Source organism: Bufo gargarizans, chromosome 3 (genome assembly GCF_014858855.1).
Source record: "Bufo gargarizans isolate SCDJY-AF-19 chromosome 3, ASM1485885v1, whole genome shotgun sequence".
Lineage (NCBI taxonomy): Eukaryota > Metazoa > Chordata > Amphibia > Anura > Bufonidae > Bufo > Bufo gargarizans.
In genome coordinates this window covers 591,140,533-591,164,047 of record NC_058082.1, presented here as the reverse complement: position 1 = coordinate 591,164,047, position 23,515 = coordinate 591,140,533, and the positions used below count along the sequence as shown (strand labels likewise).

Genomic DNA, 23,515 nt, shown 5'->3' with positions numbered 1-23,515 from the left:
AGCGCGTCCACTCTGCCGCTCTGCAATGTGACCTGACGTCTGCGCAGTGTCGGGTGATAGCGTGCTCCTATGTGCACTATGACCTGATACCGTACTGAGTCAGGACACAGATTGGCTGCTGTAAGGGTATTTTCACACTTGCGTTAAAGTTTTCCGGTATTGAGTTCCGTCCTAGGGGCTCAATACCGGAAAGAACTGATCAGTTTTATCCTGATGCATTCTGAATGGAGAGCAATCCGTTCAGGATGCATCAGTTCAGTCACTCGTACGGTATTTGGCTGGAGAAAATACCGCAGCATGCCAGATCCGGCATTATTTTCTATTGAAATGCATTATTGATCTGGGACCAAGTGTTACGGCAAAACGGATCCGGCTTTCCAGTCTGCGCATGCTCAGACCTTTTGAAAATGCAAAAAAATAAATACCTGATCCGTTTTTCCGGATGACACCGGAGATACGGATCCGGTGTTTCAATGCATTTGTTAGAAGGATCCGCATCTGGATCTGTCTACAAATGCTACCCGTTTGCACACGGATCCGGCAGGCAGTTCCGGCGACGGAACTGCCTGCCGGATCTTCACAACGCAAGTGTTAAAGTACCCTAAGAAACCCGGGCACCTGATCTACAGTGATGGTCACTGCTGTGTCCTAAAAGTGCATAAACATAGCAGGTTCAGGCTACTTAAAAAATCAACATGCCTGATCATTTGTCCTTACGGGAGGTAAGTTGCCCCCGAAGTGTTTGGCAGCGGCTTGTTCACCTCTTCCTTCTGAGAACACATGGAGGAGTAGCCCTCAGCAGAAAGCCTTTAGCTATCAGCTGTAGTTGTGGCCTCTATATGGAGGCCCGGCATTATCAGATGTGTAGGGAATTCTTGGCACAGCAGAATCGCTGCATTGCGGAGCTGTGTCTGGTACTGGGCAGAGCTGCGGTGCCAGGCATGGCGGCACCTATATATATGTCGCTACAGCAGTGAAAGGGCTGCGGTATTCCTGCCAGTGCAGCTTATAGGTTGAACTCCATCAGACATTGATCATTCTCTTTTCTTATGCGACTGTGAACCCAAAAGGAGGCACCAGTGAGGCGCCGGGATTGGCATCATTACCAGCAGCTGTCAGCAGGGAAATCACTGATACACCCGGTACAATGCCTTGTAGGGCTAGCTGAGCTGAATGTAATGATACATTAGACTTAGCAATCTGTTGCTTCATGTTGAGAAAAAGTACTTTTAATCCATATTCAAATGAGCAGTTAAGTGCACCGAGGGCGGGCCCAAGCCACTCTGTGCAACCTTGCTCCTTTTGCTTCTTTCACCGGCCCCTCCCGCTCCTTGATTGGCAGGACCAGGCGAGAGGACTAAGTAGGAATCTGGACCTTTCCATCAAGAAGGAGGGGTTGGCAAAGGAAGAAGGAGGAGCAAGGGTGCACAGTGTGTCTTGGGCCCGCCCTTGGTGCACCTAACTGCTCATTTGCATATGGATTAAAAGTCCTTTTTCTCCCAGCTGAAGCAACGGATCGCAAAGTGAAAGGTATTGTTGCATTCCGCTGAGCTAGTCCTACAAGATACTGTGCTGGGGTCATCGGGGAAATTCCTGATGACAAGTTCCCTTTAAGGCGTTGAAAAGGGTGAAATCCACCCAAAAGACTCTCACAAAGCATTGACATGCTGCGGATTTCAAAATCCACGAAATTTGTGAAATCTCGTACACTTTGCTGGTACTGTATTACACTGCGGTTTTTCCACACAATATTCCGCACAGAAAAACTGAGTGTAATCCCCAGCGGGAGCAGGTGGACTAAGGGCGTTCTCCTCCTAAATAGACAGCAACTATCCATATGCCCTGTGAGATCTGGGGGTGACGTAGAGGGGGAACGCCCTGATTATTAGCCAGAGCAAAGAGTCGCTGAAAAGAACATGTGGCATTATAGCAGACGCTGGCACTTATAATGGGCACCACGGCTGGTACTGTTTTATGGGTGCTGCTATGATGTTGTCATCACTGTATGGGCACCGCTAGAGCAGGTGCCATTCATTGACTACTTATATATGGTTGGCACTATTGTATGCAAACTGCCGGAAGACTCTGGAGCTTCTATGTGAATCGCCAAACGGAATCATTGGCAGTATGCAGGTGCTCGGCGTCCGGCCTCGGCCGCTGCCCCTCCGTCTGCACCATTATAGAGAATTTAAATAGAAGGCATTGTTTGCCTCAGGGGTGTCACACTCAGGGCCACATCATTAGTAATTCTGCCACTGTGTAAATGTAACTATGCCCGTTAGGCGTCCATAACCTGGGCATCTTCTGTATAATATAGGAGATACTCAGGTTATACCAGCATGGTCCTTATCACTATATACAAGAAGGTATATAACTTATACCAGCTATATATAAATACTTATATACAGGAGATGTCCAGGTTATACCAGCTGTATATATATAATTATATACAGGAGATGCCCAGGTTATACCAGCATGGTCCATATCACCATATACAAGAAGGTGTATAACTTATACCAGCTGTACATATATAATTATATACAGGAGATGCCCAGGTTGTACCAGCATGGTCCATATCACTATATACAAGGAGATGTATAACTTATACCAGCTAGATATATATATACTTATATACAGGAGATGCCCAGGTTATACCAGCATGGTACATATCACTATATACAAGAAGATGTATAACTTATACCAGCTGTACATATATAATCATATACAGGAGATGCCCAGGTTATACCAGCATGGTCCTTATCACTATATACAAGAAGATGTATAACGTATACCAGCTGCACATATATAATTATATACAGGAGATGCCCAGGTTATACCAGCATGCTCCATATCACCATATACAGAAGATGTATAACGTATACCATCTGTACATATATAATTATATACAGGAGATACCCAGGTTATACCAGCATGCTCCATATCACTATATACAAGAAGATGTATAACTTATACCATCTGTACATATATAATTATATACAGGAGATGCCCAGGTTGTACCAGCATGCTCCATATCACTATATACAAGAAGATGTATAACGTATACCAGCTGTACATATATAATTATATACAGGAGATACCCAGGTTATACCAGCATGCTCCATATCACTGTATACAGGAAGATGCTTAACTTATACCAGCTGTACATATATAATTATATACAGGAGATACCCAGGTTATACCAGCATGGTCCTTATCACCATATACAGAAGATGTATAACTTATACCAGCTGTACATATATAATTATATACAGGAGATACCCAGGTTATACCAGCATGCTCCATATCACTATATACAAGAAGATGTATAACGTATACCAGCTGTACATATATAATTATATACAGGAGATACCCAGGTTATACCAGCATGCTCCATATCACTGTATACAGGAAGATGCTTAACTTATACCAGCTGTACATATATAATTATATACAGGAGATACCCAGGTTATACCAGCATGGTCCTTATCACTAAACACAGGAATATGTATATAGTGATATAGAACAAGGAGGAGGAGGCAGCAGTGCGGCACTATGGGTTAGGCGGCGCCCATTTTGTGCACCGCGCAGAACGTCCTGACGCATTCGGAAGCGCTGTTGCACTGTGGCTGTGGGAGACAAATATGGGCACTGCCATTGCAGTGAACGGCACTAACCGCTCACACATATGACGGGCCTCACCGACAGGCCACAGAGAACAAGTCGGCAGGCCTTGTGTTTGACACATGTGGTGTACCTGATCTTATCTATAGCTGTGCACCCCCACTTACCCAGGAGACATGGCGTAGTCCTGTTTAAAGTGACAGCCTATTTTTCATGTGCACTCGGCCAATGACAGATACGTATCAACAAGTAAAATCCCGCTGCGCTCCTATTGTGCTCCTCTCTGTCCTCTCTCTAAGTAAAAGTGAGAAAACTGCAGTGTTTATTGAGGCCATTAGGAGGCTTCACTGAGTGATGAGCCTGAGATGAATGAAGTCCAGGAGCGGTGAGCGGTGATGGAGAGGTCATTCCCCTCAGCTATTGTCACTATCAGATATTACCAGACCATAACTTTTGTCCCCATCATCGGCTGACCCCTGCGCTGGAGAAAAAATGGCTGCCGCTTCTCGCAGATATTAAGCGGAGGCCAGCAGTTCAGATACTTGTGACCTCCGGAGATAAATCCCTCCAGGCCTCAGAATGAAAAAGAAACTCATTTCTCAAATATTTCACACTTAAAGGGGCTTCCCTACGTGGACAAGTCAAAAAATCTATAAGGGTATGGCCACAAGTGGTGTAAACCTTGTGGGTTGTCCACAGTGGAATCAAAAAGGTTATGTGGGAATTTCATATTTGTGACCTATCTTCAGGATAGGTCATCAATACGAGATCGGCAGGGGTCCTGGGTGTTGGATCAGCTGCACGAAGAGGCCATGGCGGTCTATGAGCATTAAGGACATTTCCTAGACCAGTGACATCACCCTACATTGGTCACATGGCCTCTGCTCAGGGTAAATCAGGCTAAGCTGCAATACCAAGCACAGCCACTGTACAATTTATGGTGCTGTGGAGCTGTGAGGAGGCCACGGCTTCCTCTGAAAACTGATCCCTTAGACCCGCCATCTGGTGGGACTCCCTTCTGCATTACTACCCCTTAGACCCGCGGTCCGGCAGGACTCTCTGCTACATTACCAACCCTTAAACCCACGGTCTGGTGGGACTCTTTGCTGCATTACCACTCCTTAGACCAGCGGTCTGACTGGAACTCTCTGCTGCATTACCACCCCTCAGACCCGCGGTCTGGTGGGACTCTTTCCTGCATTACCACTCCTCAGACCTGCGGCCTGTCCGGGACTCTCTCCTGCATTACCACCCCTTAGACCCGTGGTCTGGTGGGACTCTCTCCTGCATTACCACCCCTTAGACCTGTGGTCTGGTGGGACTCTTTCCTGCATTACCACTCCTCAGACCTGCGGCCTGTCCGGGACTCTCTCCTGCATTACCACCCCTCAGACCCGTGGTCTGGTAGGACTCTTTCCTGCATTACCACTCCTTAGACCTGCGGCCTGGCGGGGACTTGTAACGCTACCAAACCAAAGGGGGAACACACGTGAGGCTAACGGTGGGCCGATGGGTGCAATAGTTCATGTACTCATGGTTAGCAGATGCCTCCCTGGGCCAGCGTACAGTGGATGGGAAGATTGCAGGGAACACCAGCCACTACTACCCGGAAGGTTTAGTTAGTGATAAAGATAATTCTGCTTATCAACTGTCCAGTTGTGTCCAGGCACTCGGAAAGCTACTCCTGGTCACTTGTGCTAATGAGGTCCATAAGCTGTGTTTAGCTGTTACCCTCGCTAGGCTCTCTGCATCTTTGTACATAGACTCACTGTCTGGTACTTGGTTGCTGTAGTTATCTCCTCTAGGCTTGATCAGGGCCCAGAGGAAAGGAACACATCTACATGGTGACTTTAGCCTGTCTCTCTCCTCCATGAGCTTGCTTCTCCTCCTCTCACACTACTTCCTTCTCTACATTCTTCTCTACTCTGCTGTAAGGCCTCATGCACACGACAGTGAAAAATGGCCGTTTGACGGCGGTCTAAGTAACGGCCGTCACACGGCCATTTTTAGCACCAGTGAAAGTCTATGGGGCTATTCACATGGCCGTTCTTTTAACGGCCAGTGAATAGCGTCCGTCAAAAAATAGGGTATGTCCTATTTTTGGCCGTTTTCACGGCCGGACGGACCCCATTGAAATCAATGGGACCGTTTTTAACGGCTGATTGACAGGAGTGCACCCGTCTAACGGCCGTTAAAAACGGGTACACAGGCCATTTAGGGGTTAAAAAAAAACTCACCTCATCCACTTACTTGCAGAACGGCAGTCTCTTCTCTCTTTATTGAGCAGGACCTGCCGAAGGACCTGCGATCTGCGTGGTGACGTAACCACGTGGGAGCGCGCAGTGACGTCATTGTGCACCTTCAGCAGGTCCCATTCTGTGAAGAGAGAAGCGACTGCTGCAGAGCGAGCAAGTGGATAAGGTGGTTTTTTTTTGGGCTGTGGGACTCTATAGGGGCATTATATAAACCAGGCATGCTCAACCTGCGGCCCTCCAGCTGTTGCAAAACTACAACTCCCAGCATGCCCGAACAACTATCAGCCTACAGCAGGTCATTGTGGGAGTTGTAGTTTTACAACAGCTGGAGGGCCGCAGGTTGAGCATGCCTGATATAAACCATGGGGGACATTATAAAGCTGGGGGCCCTAAAAAAAAAAAAAACACACACACTATGGGTGACATTATTTAAGATGGGGCCCTACATTGGGGCATTATTAAAGCTAGGGGCGGTTAAAAAGATTATATACACCAGGCATCCTCAAACTGCTGCCCTCCAGCTGTTGTAAAACTACAACTCACACAATGCCCTGCTGTAGGCTGATACCTGCAGGCTGTAGAGAGAAGTCGGCCGGCACACGCTACAATGCACGCCGCTCAGGGATAAGGTTAATTCCACGTATAGTTGAAGAAAGATCCCAGCAGACGTGACTTTCAATGCTCTTGAAAATTTATTTGCACATAGCAATATGTCCCATAGAAAAGGACGCGTTTCGGCTCAATTGCCTTTTTCAACAGGTAGATGTACATAGCTAGTAGCTCGTATATATATACACACATCAATGATTAAGGAAAGGAACCTCCCTGTGATGTCAACGCCCAAAAAGGGGCGGTACATGCAGGTTAACATAGTAACAAAATAGACAATCAAAAAGGAGACAATCAAAAAAGGCGGAACGATATCAAAACACATAATTATTTGATAAATACCAGTGCAGCAGAGACATTCCTTCATTATGTAGTCGATGTCTAGAAAATAATAATGATATAAAGAAATTATAATACAGAAAAAATATATTTATAGCAATAACAAGTAATAAAAATTTTTGAAAATTTTGAAAATATTTGGATGGTAGTCAGAAGGCACTGATTAAGTTCAAATATGCATAATTTCATAGTCTCTATTAAGACCCCTTGGATGCAGAGTGTCAAGGGTGTGAATCCAATAGGCCTCACGGCGCAAAAGAAGTTTTTTAATATCACCACCCCGCCTGGGTCTAGTGATCTGCTCTATGACTTGAAATTTTAGTTGTGCTATTGTGTGATGATGTTTTTCAAAATGAGAAGGAACAGGTAAAAGAAGATTCTTGGTCCTAATGGTGGATTTGTGTTTTCCAATGCGATCTTTTACGCTCTGTATTGTTTCTCCAATATATAGCAACCCACAAGGACACTTTAATAAGTATATAACATTGGCTGATTCACATGTGAAAAAGCCATTAACTGGGTATGTCTGTCCAGTATGTGGGTGGTATATATTGGGCCCTTTAATTACGTTTGAGCACTGGAAACAATGCAGACACGGAAAAGTGCCCTTCCGCTGTGTAGCCAGTACTCCCTGTTTGAGGGTACCACGATTACTTCCAATATCCGCCCGTACTAACTTATCTCTATAACTTTGATTTTTCTTGTTACAGATGAGAGGTGGATTCTGGAATTCTTCAATCTGGGGATAAGCTTTTCCCAACAAATACCAATGTTTCTTCACAATATTGTCTAGTTTGGAATTAAATGGGTGGTGCTTGTGAACCAACGCCACCCGTGAGCCTTTATCGTGTTCTTTTTCTTTATCAAAGCTACAAGGGGTTTTTAATTCCTGAAGGGTTTTTGTTAGGATGGATAATGGATACCCTCTTTCTTCAAATCTCTTGGTCATCTCCTGTATTCTACATTCCCGTATTGAAGGATTAGACACAATCCGTCTAACTCTCTGATATTGGGACTTAGGGATAGATCGTTTTAGAGACGGTGGATGGGCACTGGTAAAGTGGAGGATACTATTCCTATCTGTTTCCTTACGGAATAAATCAATAGAAAGGTTACCATTTGAATCTTTGATTACCCTTGTGTCCAGGAAGCTAACCGTGTAATTATCACTTGTGACTGTGAACTGTAAGCCAGTGCGTGCATGGTTCAGATGTGTGACGAGCCCAGATTGAAGAATTCCAGAATCCACCTCTCATCTGTAACAAGAAAAATCAAAGTTATAGAGATAAGTTAGTACGGGCGGATATTGGAAGTAATCGTGGTACCCTCAAACAGGGAGTACTGGCTACACAGCGGAAGGGCACTTTTCCGTGTCTGCATTGTTTCCAGTGCTCAAACGTAATTAAAGGGCCCAATATATACCACCCACATACTGGACAGACATACCCAGTTAATGGCTTTTTCACATGTGAATCAGCCAATGTTATATACTTATTAAAGTGTCCTTGTGGGTTGCTATATATTGGAGAAACAATACAGAGCGTAAAAGATCGCATTGGAAAACACAAATCCACCATTAGGACCAAGAATCTTCTTTTACCTGTTCCTTCTCATTTTGAAAAACATCATCACACAATAGCACAACTAAAATTTCAAGTCATAGAGCAGATCACTAGACCCAGGCGGGGTGGTGATATTAAAAAACTTCTTTTGCGCCGTGAGGCCTATTGGATTCACACCCTTGACACTCTGCATCCAAGGGGTCTTAATAGAGACTATGAAATTATGCATATTTGAACTTAATCAGTGCCTTCTGACTACCATCCAAATATTTTCCAAATTTTCAAAAAATTTTATTACTTGTTATTGCTATAAATATATTTTTTCTGTATTATAATTTCTTTATATCATTATTATTTTCTAGACATCGACTACATAATGAAGGAATGTCTCTGCTGCACTGGTATTTAGCAAATAATTATGTGTTTTGATATCGTTCCGCCTTTTTTGATTGTCTCCTTTTTGATTGTCTATTTTGTTACTATGTTAACCTGCATGTACCGCCCCTTTTTGGGCGTTGACATCACAGGGAGGTTCCTTTCCTTAATCATTGATGTGTGTATATATATACGAGCTACTAGCTATGTACATCTACCTGTTGAAAAAGGCAATTGAGCCGAAACGCGTCCTTTTCTATGGGACATATTGCTATGTGCAAATAAATTTTCAAGAGCATTGAAAGTCACGTCTGCTGGGATCTTTCTTCAACGATACCTGCAGGCTGTCCAGGGATGCTGGGAGTTGTCGTTTTGCAACAGCTGGAGGGCCGCAGTTGGAGGAGGCCTGATATACACCGTGGGGGACATTTATTTAGCTGGGGTCTACATGGGGGCATTATTAAAGCTGGGGGCACTATAAAAAAAATATTTACACCTTAGAAGACATTATTTTAGCTGGGGGCAGCAACAAAAAATAAATAAATCGTACACTACAGGGGACATTATTTTAGCTAGGGGCCTACCATCCTGTGGGTGTTCTCAGAAGGGTGGGTCTAGAAATAACTGCCGATCAAATTCATACATTTTTTATGTCTGTTTTTAAGGGACATGAAAAACTGATCCAAAACAGATGCAAAACTGACATTAAAAACGGACGCACGGACAGAAAATGGATGCAGACACTGATGCAAAATGGCCATGAAAAACTGACAGTGTGTCCATTTTTAACAGACTTTTTTTGTTGTGTGCATGAGGCCTAAGCTAGACACACCCCACTATATATACTATGTGGTGCCAGCACCACCTAGGGGCGAATGGATGTAAATGAACTTGCCAGCTAGATAATAAAGAATACCATACATTGAAATTCAATACATATATTTATTCAAATGTTTGAAGTGTCCCATTTTCACACATATGTGGGACGCTGCAGACTCTCTGCTGCATTACCACCCCTTAGATCCGCGGTCTGGCAGGACTCTCTGCTGCTTTACCACCCCTTAGACCCCCAGTCTGGCAGGACTCTCTGCTGCATTACCACCCCTTAGACCCCCAGTCTGGCAGGACTCTCTGCTGCATTACCACCCCTTAGACCCGCGGTCTGGCAGGACTCTCTGCTGCATTACCACCCCTTAGACCCCCAGTCTGGCAGGACTCTCTGCTGCATTACCACCCCTTAGATCCGCAGCCTGGCCAGGACTCTGCTGCATTACCACCCCTTAGACCCGTGGTCTGGCAGGACTCTCTGCTGCATTACCACCCCTTAGACCCGCGGTCTGGCAGGACTCTCTGCTGCATTACCACCCCTTAGACCCGCGGTCTGGCAGGACTCTCTGCTGCATTACCACCCCTTAGACCCCCAGTCTGGCAGGACTCTCTGCTGCATTACCACCCCTTAGATCCGCAGCCTGGCCAGGACTCTGCTGCATTACCACCCCTTAGACCCGCGGTCTGGCAGGACTCTCTGCTGCATTACCACCCCTTAGATTCGCGGCCTGGTGGGGACTCTCTGCTGCATTACCACCCCTTAGACCCGCGGTCTGGCCAGGACTCTGCTGCATTGCTACCCCTTAGATCCGCGGTCTGGCCAGGGCTCTGCTGCATTGCTACCCCTTAGACCCGCGGTCTGGCCAGGACTCTGCTGCATTACCACCGTTAGACCCGCGGTCTGGCCAGGACTCTGCTGCATTACCACCCCTTAGACCCGCGGCCTGGCCAGGACTGTGCTGCATCATTACCCCTTAGACCCGCGGCCTGGCCAGGACTGTGCTGCATCATTACCCCTTAGACCCGCGGCCTGGCCAGGACTGTGCTGCATTAGCACCATCTGAATGAGGCCAACAATGGTCATTCGGTGTACAGTGACCTTAATATACGCCTCCTTATAGATGATATACAGGTCTCGTCTGTGGGAACTGAACTTAGCTCAACCTCTGCCATGTTCACCTGTAGGAATGTGAATGTCACTTTTCGCTGCTGACAGCAGGACTGGAGGCGATGTGAAAATGAAGTGTTTGTTTCTGGTCATGGAGTGGGACATCAGTAACTCACCACCTGCCCTAGTTTAGATAGGGCTATGCTGACCTACACCTGAACTGGTCACTCTCAGAGGACACATGTCATGCGCAGGCCGCCCTCCTCCGCCCCATACAGGGCACTTACAGAAGAAGGCAGGGTGCTATGTTAACCCCTTCCACAACACACCAGATTGAACTAAAAATCAAAAACTAAGTGTATGAAGTCTTGTTTTTTATGAAACTTTTTTTTAAAGGAATAGTTGTAATTTCTACACCTGCTATTTTGGGTCATGGTGTAGACTTTACATTATTAGTGTTTATTTTTAATTAATTTTTTATTAATTAATTATTCATATAATTAATAATCATATTCATATAATTCGGGATGGGAAAGGCAAAACATTTTTTTTTTCATTATTTTTTTTAATGTATTTAACTTTTTTGGCTTTACTTGGATTTCATATTTTTTTTACTAAAAGTATATTTTGTCATAAGTATATTTTAAGAGATTTAACAATCTTGTCTAATAGTAAGACAGTGAAAACTTAGACTGAAAGGGGTTTTTCGGGAGTAGAATATTAATAGCCTATTTCTGTCTGAGGAATGCTCTGCCACTCTGAATGCACTTGGACATGCCAATCATCAAGATCCACTGCTGGCCGCTCACTTTGAGATCTGGCTACCGTACATTATGTCACCAAACACCATAATCCCGGAGTAGGACCGGTGTGAAGTTTCCTTGTGAAGGCCACTTCATGGCGTTGCCCATGTGGTCTCCTGATCAATCTACAGCTACAATTGTGTCCAACACAAAAGTGGGACTCATCGATGAAGAGGACAGACCTCCTTTCTGTGCACCATGATAGTCTTTGAGAGCGGTGGCGTGAGGTCAGTGGACACCTGTAGCTGGACGTCTGGCTTGTAGCCCAATGTCATGCAGACACCTTCTGATGGTTTGTGTAGACACTGTTTTCTGCCCTAGGCTTGGGATGTGACGTCCAATTTCACTTGCAGTACAGAATGGATCACTACGCACCATTTTCATATATTTAAATGATCCATCCAGGCAGAGGTTCTCCTCTGTGCACCTCTTGCTTTCAGTCAAGTTCATCGTTGTTCTTCCAACCATGGAACACGTAACATTGACCAGTGCTAACATCTCAGAATAGGTGTGTAGTGAGCTACCAGAGTGATGGACCAAGGTCTCTCAGGTCAAAGATTTTTTCCCTCTAAGTTTGCTTCAAATGGTGATAACTGGCACATGGACAAACAGGAGGTATCACACAATCATCCCACACAACTTGATCATATTTTTGAGGTATGATATGGCTAAAAAAACTTTGCATTCAATCTGGCTTTTATGCCTCTCCCACATGCCACAGATTGGAGCTAGGTGCTTGAAATTCATCTGCAGATCTTAGTGACACCTGCTACTTCCTAAGTTTGCGTAACTCTACGGCTTATCCTTCTTGGTGCTGCAATTTTGATGTTGAGGAGTCTGAAAAACCGATAGGGGGCAGAGCATAGCAAAGAGATCTCTTTGTCATGCTCCGCCTCTTAAAGGGTTTTCCAAGACAAAAAAATGTACCTACATGTGCCCGGGCCCCTCACACTGAATATACTTAACTGGCTCCCCTCTCCCTGCGCCACTCCTGGACCCTGCACCGCTGCTGCTGCTTCTCCCCATGTGTGGATGAAAACATCCGGTGTCGGGGGGAGGGGTATGGGGGAGCAGCCAATGGCAGGCAGGGACGGGGACGAGTCTCTCTAGTATCGCGGGTGACGCAAGAGAGGCTTATCCCCGTCACCACCTGCCATTGGCTGCTCCCCCCAACACCGGATGTTTTCATCCGTGCACGGGGAGAAGTAGCAGCGGGGAGCCAAGTAAGTATATTCAGTGTGTGGGGCCCGGGCATATGTGGTACATTTTTTAGTCTTAGATAACCCCTTTAAGGGAAATCTCTCTTTAGTGTTTCTTAAATCTCGATCATGCTCTGCCCCCTGAGGCCCTGCACTAGGCCTAATAGAGTATCATTTTTACATGTAGCGTCCCCTAAGTCTGCTCCAAAAGGAGTCTTAAAGGGGTTGTGTCACAAAACATTTTCTGCCTTTTTCAAACCAGCACCTGGATCTGAATACTTTTGCAATTGCATGTAATTAAAAATGTTGTATAGCTACTGAGTTATTCAATAAAATGTATCTGTACAGCGCCACCTGCTGTTTATCCTTTTCCTTATTTTTTTTGTCCACCTCACTGAGCTGGTCGAACGTGCTCGGTTTAAATTTTCAACTGCCACCAACTATACTTTCTGTTAGAAGTTGTGGCAGTTACAGAGAGAGAGAGCTGCAGCAGAAAGGACATGCCCCATGAGCTGCTAGGCTGAAGAGAATCTAGCAGAGTAATTGGAGCAATGAATGGGGAGATCTCTGGACCCATCTGAGGTACAGGGCTGGTTGTACCTTTTTACAAAGAGATTGTCATGTACAAACCGGATTCCCAAAAAGTTGGGACACTATACAAATCGTGAATAAAAACTGAATGCAATGATGTGGAGGTGGCAACTTCTAATATTTTATTCAGAATAGAACATAAATCACGGAACAAAAGTTTAAACTGAGAAAATGTACCATTTTAAGGGAAAAATATGTTGAATCAGAATTTCATGGTGTCAACAAATCCCCAAAAAGTTGGGACAAGGCCATTTTCACCGCTGTGTGGCATCTCCCCTTCTTCTTACAACACTCAACAGACGTCTGGGGACCGAGGAGACCAGTTTCTCAAGTTTAGAAATAGGAATGCTCTCCCATTCTTGTCTAATACAGGCCTCTAACTGTTCAATCGTCTTGGGCCTTCTTTGTTGCACCTTCCTCTTTATGATGCGCCAAATGTTCTCTATAGGTGAAAGATCTGGACTGCAGACTGGCCATTTCAGTACCCGGATCCTTCTCCTACGCAGCCATGATGTTGTGATTGATGCAGAATGTGGTCTGGCATTATCTTGTTGAAAAATGCAGGGTCTTCCCTGAAAGAGATGACGTCTGGATGGGAGCATATGTTGTTCTAGAACCTGAATATATTTTTCTGCATTGATGGTGCCTTTCCAGACATGCAAGCTGCCCATGCCACACGCACTCATGCAACCCCATACCATCAGAGATGCAGGCTTCTGAGCTGAGCGTTGATAACAACTTGGGTTGTCCTTGTCCTCTTTGGTCCGGATGACATGGCGTCCCAGATTTCCAAAAAGAACTTCGAATCGTGACTCGTCTGACCACAGAACAGTCTTCCATTTTGCCACACTCCATTTTAAATGATCCCTGGGCCAGTGAAAACGCCTGAGCTTGTGGATCTTGCTTAGAAATGGCTTCTTCTTTGCACTGTAGAGTTTCAGCTGGCAACGGCGGATGGCACGGTGGATTGTGTTCACTGACAATGGTTTCTGGAAGTATTCCTGAGCCCATTCTGTGATTTCCTTTACAGTAGCATTCCTGTTTGTGGTGCAGTGTCGTTTAAGGGCCCGGAGATCACGGGCATCCAGTATGGTTTTACGGCCTTGACCCTTACGCACAGAGATTGTTCCAGATTCTCTGAATCTTCGGATGATGTTATGCACAGTTGATGATGATAGATGCAAAGTCTTTGCAGTTTTTCGCTGGGTAACACCTTTCTGATATTGCTCCACTATCTTTCTGCGCAACATTGTGGGAATTGGTGATCCTCTACCCATCTTGGCTTCTGAGAGACACTGCCACTCTGAGAAGCTCTTTTTATACCCAATCATGTTGCCAATTGACCTAATTAGTGTTAATTGGTCTTCCAGCTCTTCGTTATGCTCAAATTTACTTTTTCCAGCCTCTTATTGCTACTTGTCCCAACTTTTTGGGGATTTGTTGACACCGTGAAAATTTGAATCAACGTATTTTTCCTTTAAAATGATACATTTACTCGGATTAAACGTTTGATCTGTCATCTACGTTCTATTACAAATAAAATATTGACATTTGCCATCTCCACATCATTGCATTCAGTTTTTATTCACAATTTGTTTAGTGTCCCAACTTTTTTGGAATCCGGTTTGTACTATCAGGAATGCCCAACGTGCGGTCCTCCAGCTGTTGCAAAACTACAACTCCCAGCATGCCCGGACATGGGGGTCTGATTGCTGGGGGTCTGATTGCTGGGGGTCTGATTGCTGGGGGTCTGATCGCTGGGGGTCTGATAGCTGTGGTCACAATGCCGGAGGTCCCCGAGTCTCCTTTGTGAATGCAGCGGTACTGAGCATACATATTACTTACTATTACTATTAGTTAGGCTCTGTCATCCCTGACCTCACATTGACCATTTTTTGCTCATCACACCTTGGATAAGTTGCTGATTAACAGCAGTGAACTTTTGTTGACTTCACATCTGCCCCCCTCCCCCGGTGCTTTGACTCCCTGTTATCAGCCATCGCTGCTCCATAGGTAATCTAAGAATCTGTTTATTCAGTTACACTTGAATGAAAGGCAAACCAAAATGGAAAGACTTCAAAAGTGGCGCTCGATTTCCATTTCATTCTTCCTGCTGCTCAGTATGTTTCTCACAGAATCTAAGGGGTTAATAAAAATTAGAAAATGAAATTATTCTTCCCATTTAACTTGTGTGACAGCTTGTACGTGTTATTTTTTTGGAGAGTCACAATTTTAATACATCAAACCTTCAGTGCATTTCCTTTTATATTGCTTATCTTTTATCATTTACTCTACTTTAGGCTGCATGCACACGACCGTATGTATCCGCAAAATATGGATCCGCAAAAAATATGGATGACGTCCGTGTTGCATCCGTGTTTTTTTTTGCGGATCCATTGTAACAGTGCCTGTCCTTTGTCCGCAAAATGGACAAGAATAGGACATGCTCTATATTTTTTGCGGGGCTACAGAACCGACATACAGATTTTTTGCAGACCCATTGAAATGAATGGGTTTACATCATATCTGCAACAAAAAACGGAATGGACACGGAAGCAAAATATGTTCGTGTGCATGAGGCCTTAGTCTTATACCAGATTATATAGCATCAGCATATTCCGCAGCGCTGTATAGAGATTGGTACCCGTCACCATAGGGGCTCACAATTGAAATTTTTTTGGGAAAAAAAAGAGTAACAATCAAAAGTTAAAGGTATTTTCCTATCTTGAACGGGTTATCTTGGTGCCGCTCAACTGCAGAGGTCTCATTACCAAAAATGGGTTCCGCAGGGACCACCGGCAGCCGCAACGCTGGCATTTTAATAGATGAACAAGCTACTTAACACACTCCTGGTGGCCATTAGTTTTTTTTATTATGCCGGACAACCCTTTTAAAGGGTATCTGTCAAAGTGGAGAGGACATGGCAGCTGCAGAGAGAGCAGAGCCTCTAAGTGTAATGACAACGCCCCCGTTGCTCCTAGAGGCTAATTTGCATATAATAAAACATAATTTTTCTCAGCAGTGCGGGCACATATGAACATGGGACCAACACAGATGCCTTCAGCTGCCAAGAGCACATGTAACAGGTCAGTTTTGTCCCTATGACACTGGCTGACGACAGATGCCCTTTAAGGTTTTATGGCCTATTAACAAAAAATTCCTATTTCTGCAAACATTTAAGTGGAGATTTATCAAGACAGGCACTTTCTGCACTGGTCTAGATATCTCCTGCATTCACGGTGGATGCGCCTAAATTATGACGAGGCGCAGGCCTTATCATAAATTAGGTGCTCCTCCCATAGTTTGTGCGCTGTGCTGATGGCCACGCCCCTTTCCCACCCTTGCCACGCCCCCCGTTGGAAATGTGGCAAGGGCGGAGTAAAAAGAGGCACTTGCGACTTTAGAAAAAAAGTTGCTTTCTAAAAGTCGCAAACACACAACTTTTTAAAGCCACTTTTCTGGCGCAAAAGAAATGCTTGTCCCTGATTCTTAGAAAAAATTGCTTGAGAAAGACCATTACGGTCGAAACGTGGCATTACTGCTGGTGAATTAAATTCCACAGAATTGAAGACAAGTGAGTGCTGCGGTTTTTCCATATACGACGTGTCCCTGATTCTTCCCATTAAAGTTTGTAGGAGTTGTGCAAAGAAAGCAGCTTGTCACTCCACCCCACCCAGTCTCCCAAGGGTCCTGCACCCATGAAGTGTTTATGGCCATAACTACTTTAGATTGGAATACCCCTTAAGTTCACCTAATGGCACTAGAAAAGTACCGTAGGTAAAATATTTTAAATAGTAAAAAATTATAAAATAAAAAAAACGCTGGCGCTTCCTTCCTTGAAATCAAGCATTTCTCACCTGAACTGCTCCTCCAGCACTTTGATGGAAATTCCTTATCATAGGGAACGTCATCCCCTTGCCTTCGGAGATCTTGCGCTGGCGCATTTCCGGCGCATGCTCAGTCATGTTTGGTGTACAGCACCTGGCGTAAATGTGCATGCTCCACACCTCTGGAAGGTTTGCATGCACTGCTGGAGCACAGAAGGCTGGGAGCAAGCTCTCACAGTTTGCGGCCCATGACCGGAAATGCAGCAGAACGGTGCCTGTGCAAAAGGGCTCATGCACACGGTCGTGAGTGTTTTGCGGTTTAAAAATCGCGGATCCCGGCCGAGTGCATGGCACCATTTATTTTTTAACTTCTGTAGAAATGTCCTAGCCAGGAATAGGACATGTTCTATCTTTTTGCAGGGCCGCAGAAAGGACATACGGATATGAAGAGCACACATTGTGCTTTCCATAGCTTTAGCACCCCTATTGAAATGAATGGGCCTGCATCCAATCCACAGAAAAATGTGCATCGGATGCCGACCAAACATACGGTCGTGTGCATGAGGCCTAATCCCTGGAGGCAAGGGGATGACGTTCCTTCTGATAGGGAATGTCAGTCAAGGTATAGAAGGTATGGTTTGAAATGACTAATTTGCATAGGACTCAAGTCATGATTTTCAGCACCTTTTATAAGTTGGAAAAGGAGAACCTGAGGCACATTGAGAGCGACATGAGCAGATTGACCGCGATCGGTTTATATCAGCTGACAGGCTCCCTTTAAAACTAAACTTTCTGACAGCTGAAATGGGGGAAGTTAAAGGGGTTATCCCATGACACTAGAAACCTAAATACCCAGGGATAGCCGGCTTTTGGCTAGGGAAATATTTGGATGTGCTGGCCCTTTAAGAAGCCGAGAGCAAGTGCAACCCCAATAGAACAGGCCAAGATGCCAAACAGAAGATTAAGGAGCCGGTAGGAGAGTGGGGTCAGCGGCAGACAGGGTAAGTAGCGCAGCTTCTGTGCCCACATGGGAGAACTAGGGGAAGCGGCTGGCACGGACTGCCAACGCAACACTAGATTTATTCCATGCTGGCAGCTCAGGGAGGCATGTTCTTTATCAGGGGGTGTGGCCTTTCTACTGCAGCTCGAAGTGTGTAACTGAGCATGTGCGTCCACCTCAGGAGCTGGGACAAAGACATTAGAAAAATAGCAAACAGCAGCTACATTTTATTGAACAGCTCAGTGGTTATACTACACTTTTTTTTTTTTTTTTTTATAGTTTTTATTGAAAATATAAAATAGTAGGTTACAGTAAAAATGTATGTCAATCACTATAGACATATACTACATTTTTAATGACATGCAATAACAATAGTATACAGATCCAAGTGCTGGTTTGAAAACTGTAGAATATTTTTCACGGAAAAGCTCCTTTAAGCAAAATTAAAAAAATATAAATCTTTGGGTCTTTAATGGGTTAAAAAACAAAACCTCAGAGCCATCCGTAAAACTGGGTGCAGACTTTCTAAATTTAGTGCAGGTTTTATGAGCTGTTAGTTCCTGACAAAATTGGGTCATATGATGATGGATGACCCCCAGAGCGTAGTATAAAGAGGCGGATCTCTCTTCACGCCCCTATTGCTTCCCTATAATTCACTTGGTCCTCAGTCAAGCAGCGACCTGTCGGGTCTTTTGTCCTGGAGAGGAACGCCTGGGCTGTTACTCTTCACCTTCATCCTGCTTACATCCCTGGTCTTTGTGAAGTGCTTAGTATTTCTAAAACACATGAAAATTACATGGATCTCTCCGTGCCACTTGTACTTTCCGTTCTGCTCGAATAAAACCTCTTCCTGACACTAAGTGCAATAGTTCTGCGTCCTGACACACAAGACCCGCGTCTGTGGCCGAGATGTTTACCCCGTATGAGAAGCAACGTATTTTTTCCTTTTTTCTTTAAAAAAATATTGACTATGCCATTTTTTACATCCTTTATTTTTAGTTAATTTTTAAAATCAAATGAAGATATTCCATTGCCCAGGCGCAATGATATCTCTGTCTATTCATTTTCCATAATTTATATTGCCCCAACATATTCAAAAATTTCGTAGACAGTATGCCCTTGCATCAGTCTCTGTCCACCATGGTTCTCGTGATCGAATTACCCGATGTTGTTAAACTTTCTTATAAAGTTTTGCTGTTTCTTGCCTTGGGGAGAGGGGGGAGAAGCGGCTGCAGGCAATATGAGGCCAGATCATTGTTTTTCCTCAATAACGGATGTTGGGAGATGTTGTACAGTCATCCCTAATAGTCAGGGACCATTCACACCACGACTTTTTGCCACCTTAGATAACACCAATGTTATAAAAGGCACAGCATTTACCTTGAGGCCCCGGAGCCTGAAGTTACACCTCCGCTCATTGCCCCTTACCCTTTGAGGTGCCGTTAATAGTAGAGATCTGCCTGTGTATCGACTCGACCCCATAGCACTTGCTATGCCAGCTAGATCTGTAGCTGCGCACATGGGCCATGTATATCCTGGGGATGGGGGCAGTTAGTTTACAAGTGGGAATGGCGGTGTGCCCCATATGTGTTGTAATGCCTGCTACCTTGTAAGGTACACCCTCCTGCGTTGCACTAAATACAAATTTCTCTGCAAATGATCTTTAGGGGGTTGTCAAGGATTTTATTATTGATAGCCCAACCTCTGGATAGGTCGTCAATATCAGATTGATGGGGGTCTGACTCCTGCTACTCCCAAAGAGGCTGTGGTGCTGCAGCCTCTTCAAACTGCGGGGGTGTGGGTAGTCAGACACCCACCGATCTGATATTGATGACCTATGCTGAAGATAGGCCATTAATATTGATATCACCAGACAACCCCATCAATACCCATAACCACCATCAAGTGCGAGGAAAAATGGATGTGAAATCCTATACATTTTCTGCATTTTTTTTTTTCCAATTCCCATTGGCCAAAAAAGAATGTCATTTGCTCCCTCCCCAGAAATACATAAGAGATTATAGTAAATATATTGATTGATAGGTAATATTCTCAGAACCTGCACTTGATTTTCACAGGATCGGATTATTCTGCTGCTTCCTTGTGATGAGATTCCTGATCAGTTTACATCCTGATTGGTACGTGAAAAAAATATTATTTTAGAACAGTCCTGAAGGGGTTAGAATTGTATCATATAGACTTTTTTCTAGACTCATTTATGCAGAAAATGTTGCTACAATGGGCAAAAAAAGCCTAGTTAAACACGCATTTTAAGCTACGTTATAGGAACCTGAAATGCGTGGGTTTAACAGTTTTTTTTTAATATAACTCTATACATTGGCTTTTTATGTTGGTATTGTACTGATATTTGGTGCTCCATTATTATGTATGTTTGTTCATCCCGCAATCACACATGTATTCCGTTATTACAATACCTATCTATTAAATTACATACATACTAAAATATTGCATTATGATGTTTTCCCCTATTGGGGTTTTCCAGGCTTCTAATATTGATGACCCGTCCTCAGGATAGATCATTAATATCCAATCGGGGAGGTTCTGACACCCGGTACCCCCACCAATCCGCTCCAGCCCCAGTGATGGAACTAGCTCTTGAAAGGTTTAGGAAGCAAAGCTCCATTCAAAGTGTAGTGGCCGTGCTGGTACTGCAGCTCAGCTCCCATTCACTTCAGTGGGAAATGAGCTGCAGTACCCAGCATGGCCACTACACATTGAACGGAGCTGTGTTTTCCTGTTCCATAGTTCCAGCATCGGAGGCTGCAGGAAACAAGTGATTGGTGGGCGTTCGGGGGGAAGGGGGGTCGGACAATCACTGATTGGATATTAATGATGTATCCTCATGATAGTTCATCAATATGAGGAGACCAAAAACCCCCTTTCAGCTCAGGGTGAAAGGACAATCCAAAGACAATACAATACACATGCAGTTGAGAAAATTGTCTATTTCTGAAGTTTTTCCACTGATAGGTTAGCGACTTCACGAGAGGTTTTAAAGTGTCCCTATCTATAATCTGTAGAACATAAAGTTTCTTAAAGCCAACCCCTCCCCCCTGCACCCCCTTGTTGCCCAACCTGCAGAGAAAAGCATACTTACCTGCAGGGGTGTAACTATAATTCATAGAGACCCATAGCAAAATAGGACGAGAGCCCCACTGCACATTGTAAGAAAATAAAAAAACAGCAGTATAGGTTGAAATAATTAAAGGTATGTATAATAGCACCATAGAAAAGCCACTGTATTGTTGCACCATATAGGGCCCCCATAGCAGGTACTGTGGCTATAGTTAGGCCCATGCTTACCTGCTCTTCGCCACTGGGTTCCGGCCCCTTTGATCCCCTATCGCCACTGCTGCACTTCAGTCCCCACAGATAAACTTCCTGTTTGATGGGGTGACGTGACTCATAGGGGGACACATCGCCGCTGTGACCAGTCATGTGACAGGAAGTTTACCAGTGAATGGATCCCGAAGGTGGCCAACCTATTTGTCCATAGAAACTGCTCCTCACAAGACTTCCTTCTCACTATCTTCTCAAGATGGCCGCCGATGCCCTTATCCTGAGGCTAAGACCTCCCTCCCTAACTACCCAGAATTCATTCGGCTCATCTCGGGAACGCGCAGCCTTACCCCAATCAGTCGGCTTTCTCCAGACTTAAACACGCCCTCTTCCTCTTGAGTAATCGCAAATATTTATTGCGAAAATTCTAATCGCAATTTTTTATCGCGAATATCAGCACTATCTTAATCCGACGGGAGAACGCACGCAGCGTTCGGGACTGCCCACTACTACATCCTTCGTCTTCTGTATATAGAAGATAGGAGACGGAGGATACCTACGCTGTTTTAGCTGCACCAATGAAATGCCTGGTGGAGGAAAGAACATGCTGCCATTACTAGGTAATTCAATACCTGTACAAAAGTATTAACTAGGGAACTTAGTCAGACCAATCCAATTACATAAAAAAAAAAAATGAGAGTTACCCTTTAATTTATCAAGGGATGTCCTTCATTTTAGATTTATGAATACACAGAACTTTATCATATATGTCATTAATTGAATGTGGAGCCTCTTGCAGGCAATAGTTTTTATGTACCAATCTGTAAATGTTGTAAAACCTCCAAAAAATAAGTCTGAGCACTGGAAACTTGATCATTAGACATGGAGAGGGAAAATGCACATTATCAAAGGGCAGATCGATGGAAGACAGACAAGTTCTAGCTGTACTGTACATCACTGACATCTACAGTTGCCTATGAAGTTATATTTTATTGTTTTGCAGTGATAGACATGCTCTAGTATTGCATTACTGAATAGTCATCATTAGATATTTATTATGTTTCTTAGGGTTTTCAGGATCACAAAATGGTAGAAAACTCGCCGTCTCCTCTGCCGGAAAGAGCCATTTATGGATTTGTCCTCTACTTGGCGTCCCAGTGTGGATTTAGTGAGTATACAGAATTCGATATATGACAATGTGATAATCCAAGCAGGTCATCAATATCATATTGTCGGGGGTCCAACACCCGACACTCCCACCAGTCAGCTGTTTTGGGCTGTAGTGGAGCTAGTAGCTAACAGTGTATGGAGTGGAAGCAGAAGGCTCTGTACACTGTGTAGTTTCCAGCACCCATTCACTTAAAGGCACTTATTTAAATTGGTCTTTATTAAAAATCAGCCCTTTTCTCTGTACAGCCTTGAGATTCTCTAGTAGCAGGATCTGTATTTTTACTGTTTCACTGTGCAGCTCAGCTGTCGGCTCCTTATCTCTGACCTCCTAAACACTCATTATAATACATTTTACTGATAAAAGGTGACTTAAATAAGTGTTTATGACCTTTTAATAATGTAGCGATAAGGGTTATTAGATGACCAGAACAAAGTGAAAGTACCATTCATACAGCTAGACAAACAGTTAACCCTTTGTGACAGAACGGCTCAATATTTTTAATAAAGACCAATTGGCAAAATTATTTTTAGCCCAAAGTGAGTAAAGTTCAATCATAAAAAAAAAATTGCCCTCAAAGGTTTACACACCCTTTAACCACCTCCGGACCGCCTAACGCACATGTGCGTTCCGGAGGTGGCAGGCTGGCGCACAGTCACGCATATATGCGTCATCTCGCGAGACGCGAGATTTCCTGTGAACGCGCGCACACAGGCGCGCGCGCTCACAGGAACGGAAGGTAAGCGAGTGGATCTCCAGCATGCCAGCGGCGATCGTTCGCTGGCAGGCTGGAGATCCGAATTTTTTAACCCCTAACAGGTATATTAGACGCTGTTTTCATAACAGCGTCTAATATACCTCCTACCTGGTCCTCTGGTGGTCCCTTTTGTTAGGATCGACCACCAGAGGACTCAGGTAGATCAGTACAGT

General features: G+C 44.4%; 1 protein-coding gene across 2 annotated transcripts in view; it reads left to right on the top strand.

The window, feature by feature from the left end:
• The window catches only part of LOC122930795 (phosphatidylinositol N-acetylglucosaminyltransferase subunit P-like), a 35,121-nt gene that overhangs the window by 3,057 nt on the left and 8,549 nt on the right, over positions 1-23,515 (top strand). The window contains exons 1-3 of one of the 2 annotated variants that reach the window (XM_044284392.1): positions 8,764-8,787; positions 20,196-20,255; positions 22,486-22,585. In XM_044284392.1, coding sequence (XP_044140327.1) covers positions 22,504-22,585 — 82 coding nt within the window. In that variant the 5' untranslated portion in view covers positions 8,764-8,787; positions 20,196-20,255; positions 22,486-22,503. Of the gene's footprint in view, positions 1-8,763; positions 8,788-20,195; positions 20,256-22,485; positions 22,586-23,515 lie in introns of those variants that run through there. The other variant, XM_044284391.1, reaches the window with a different exon arrangement.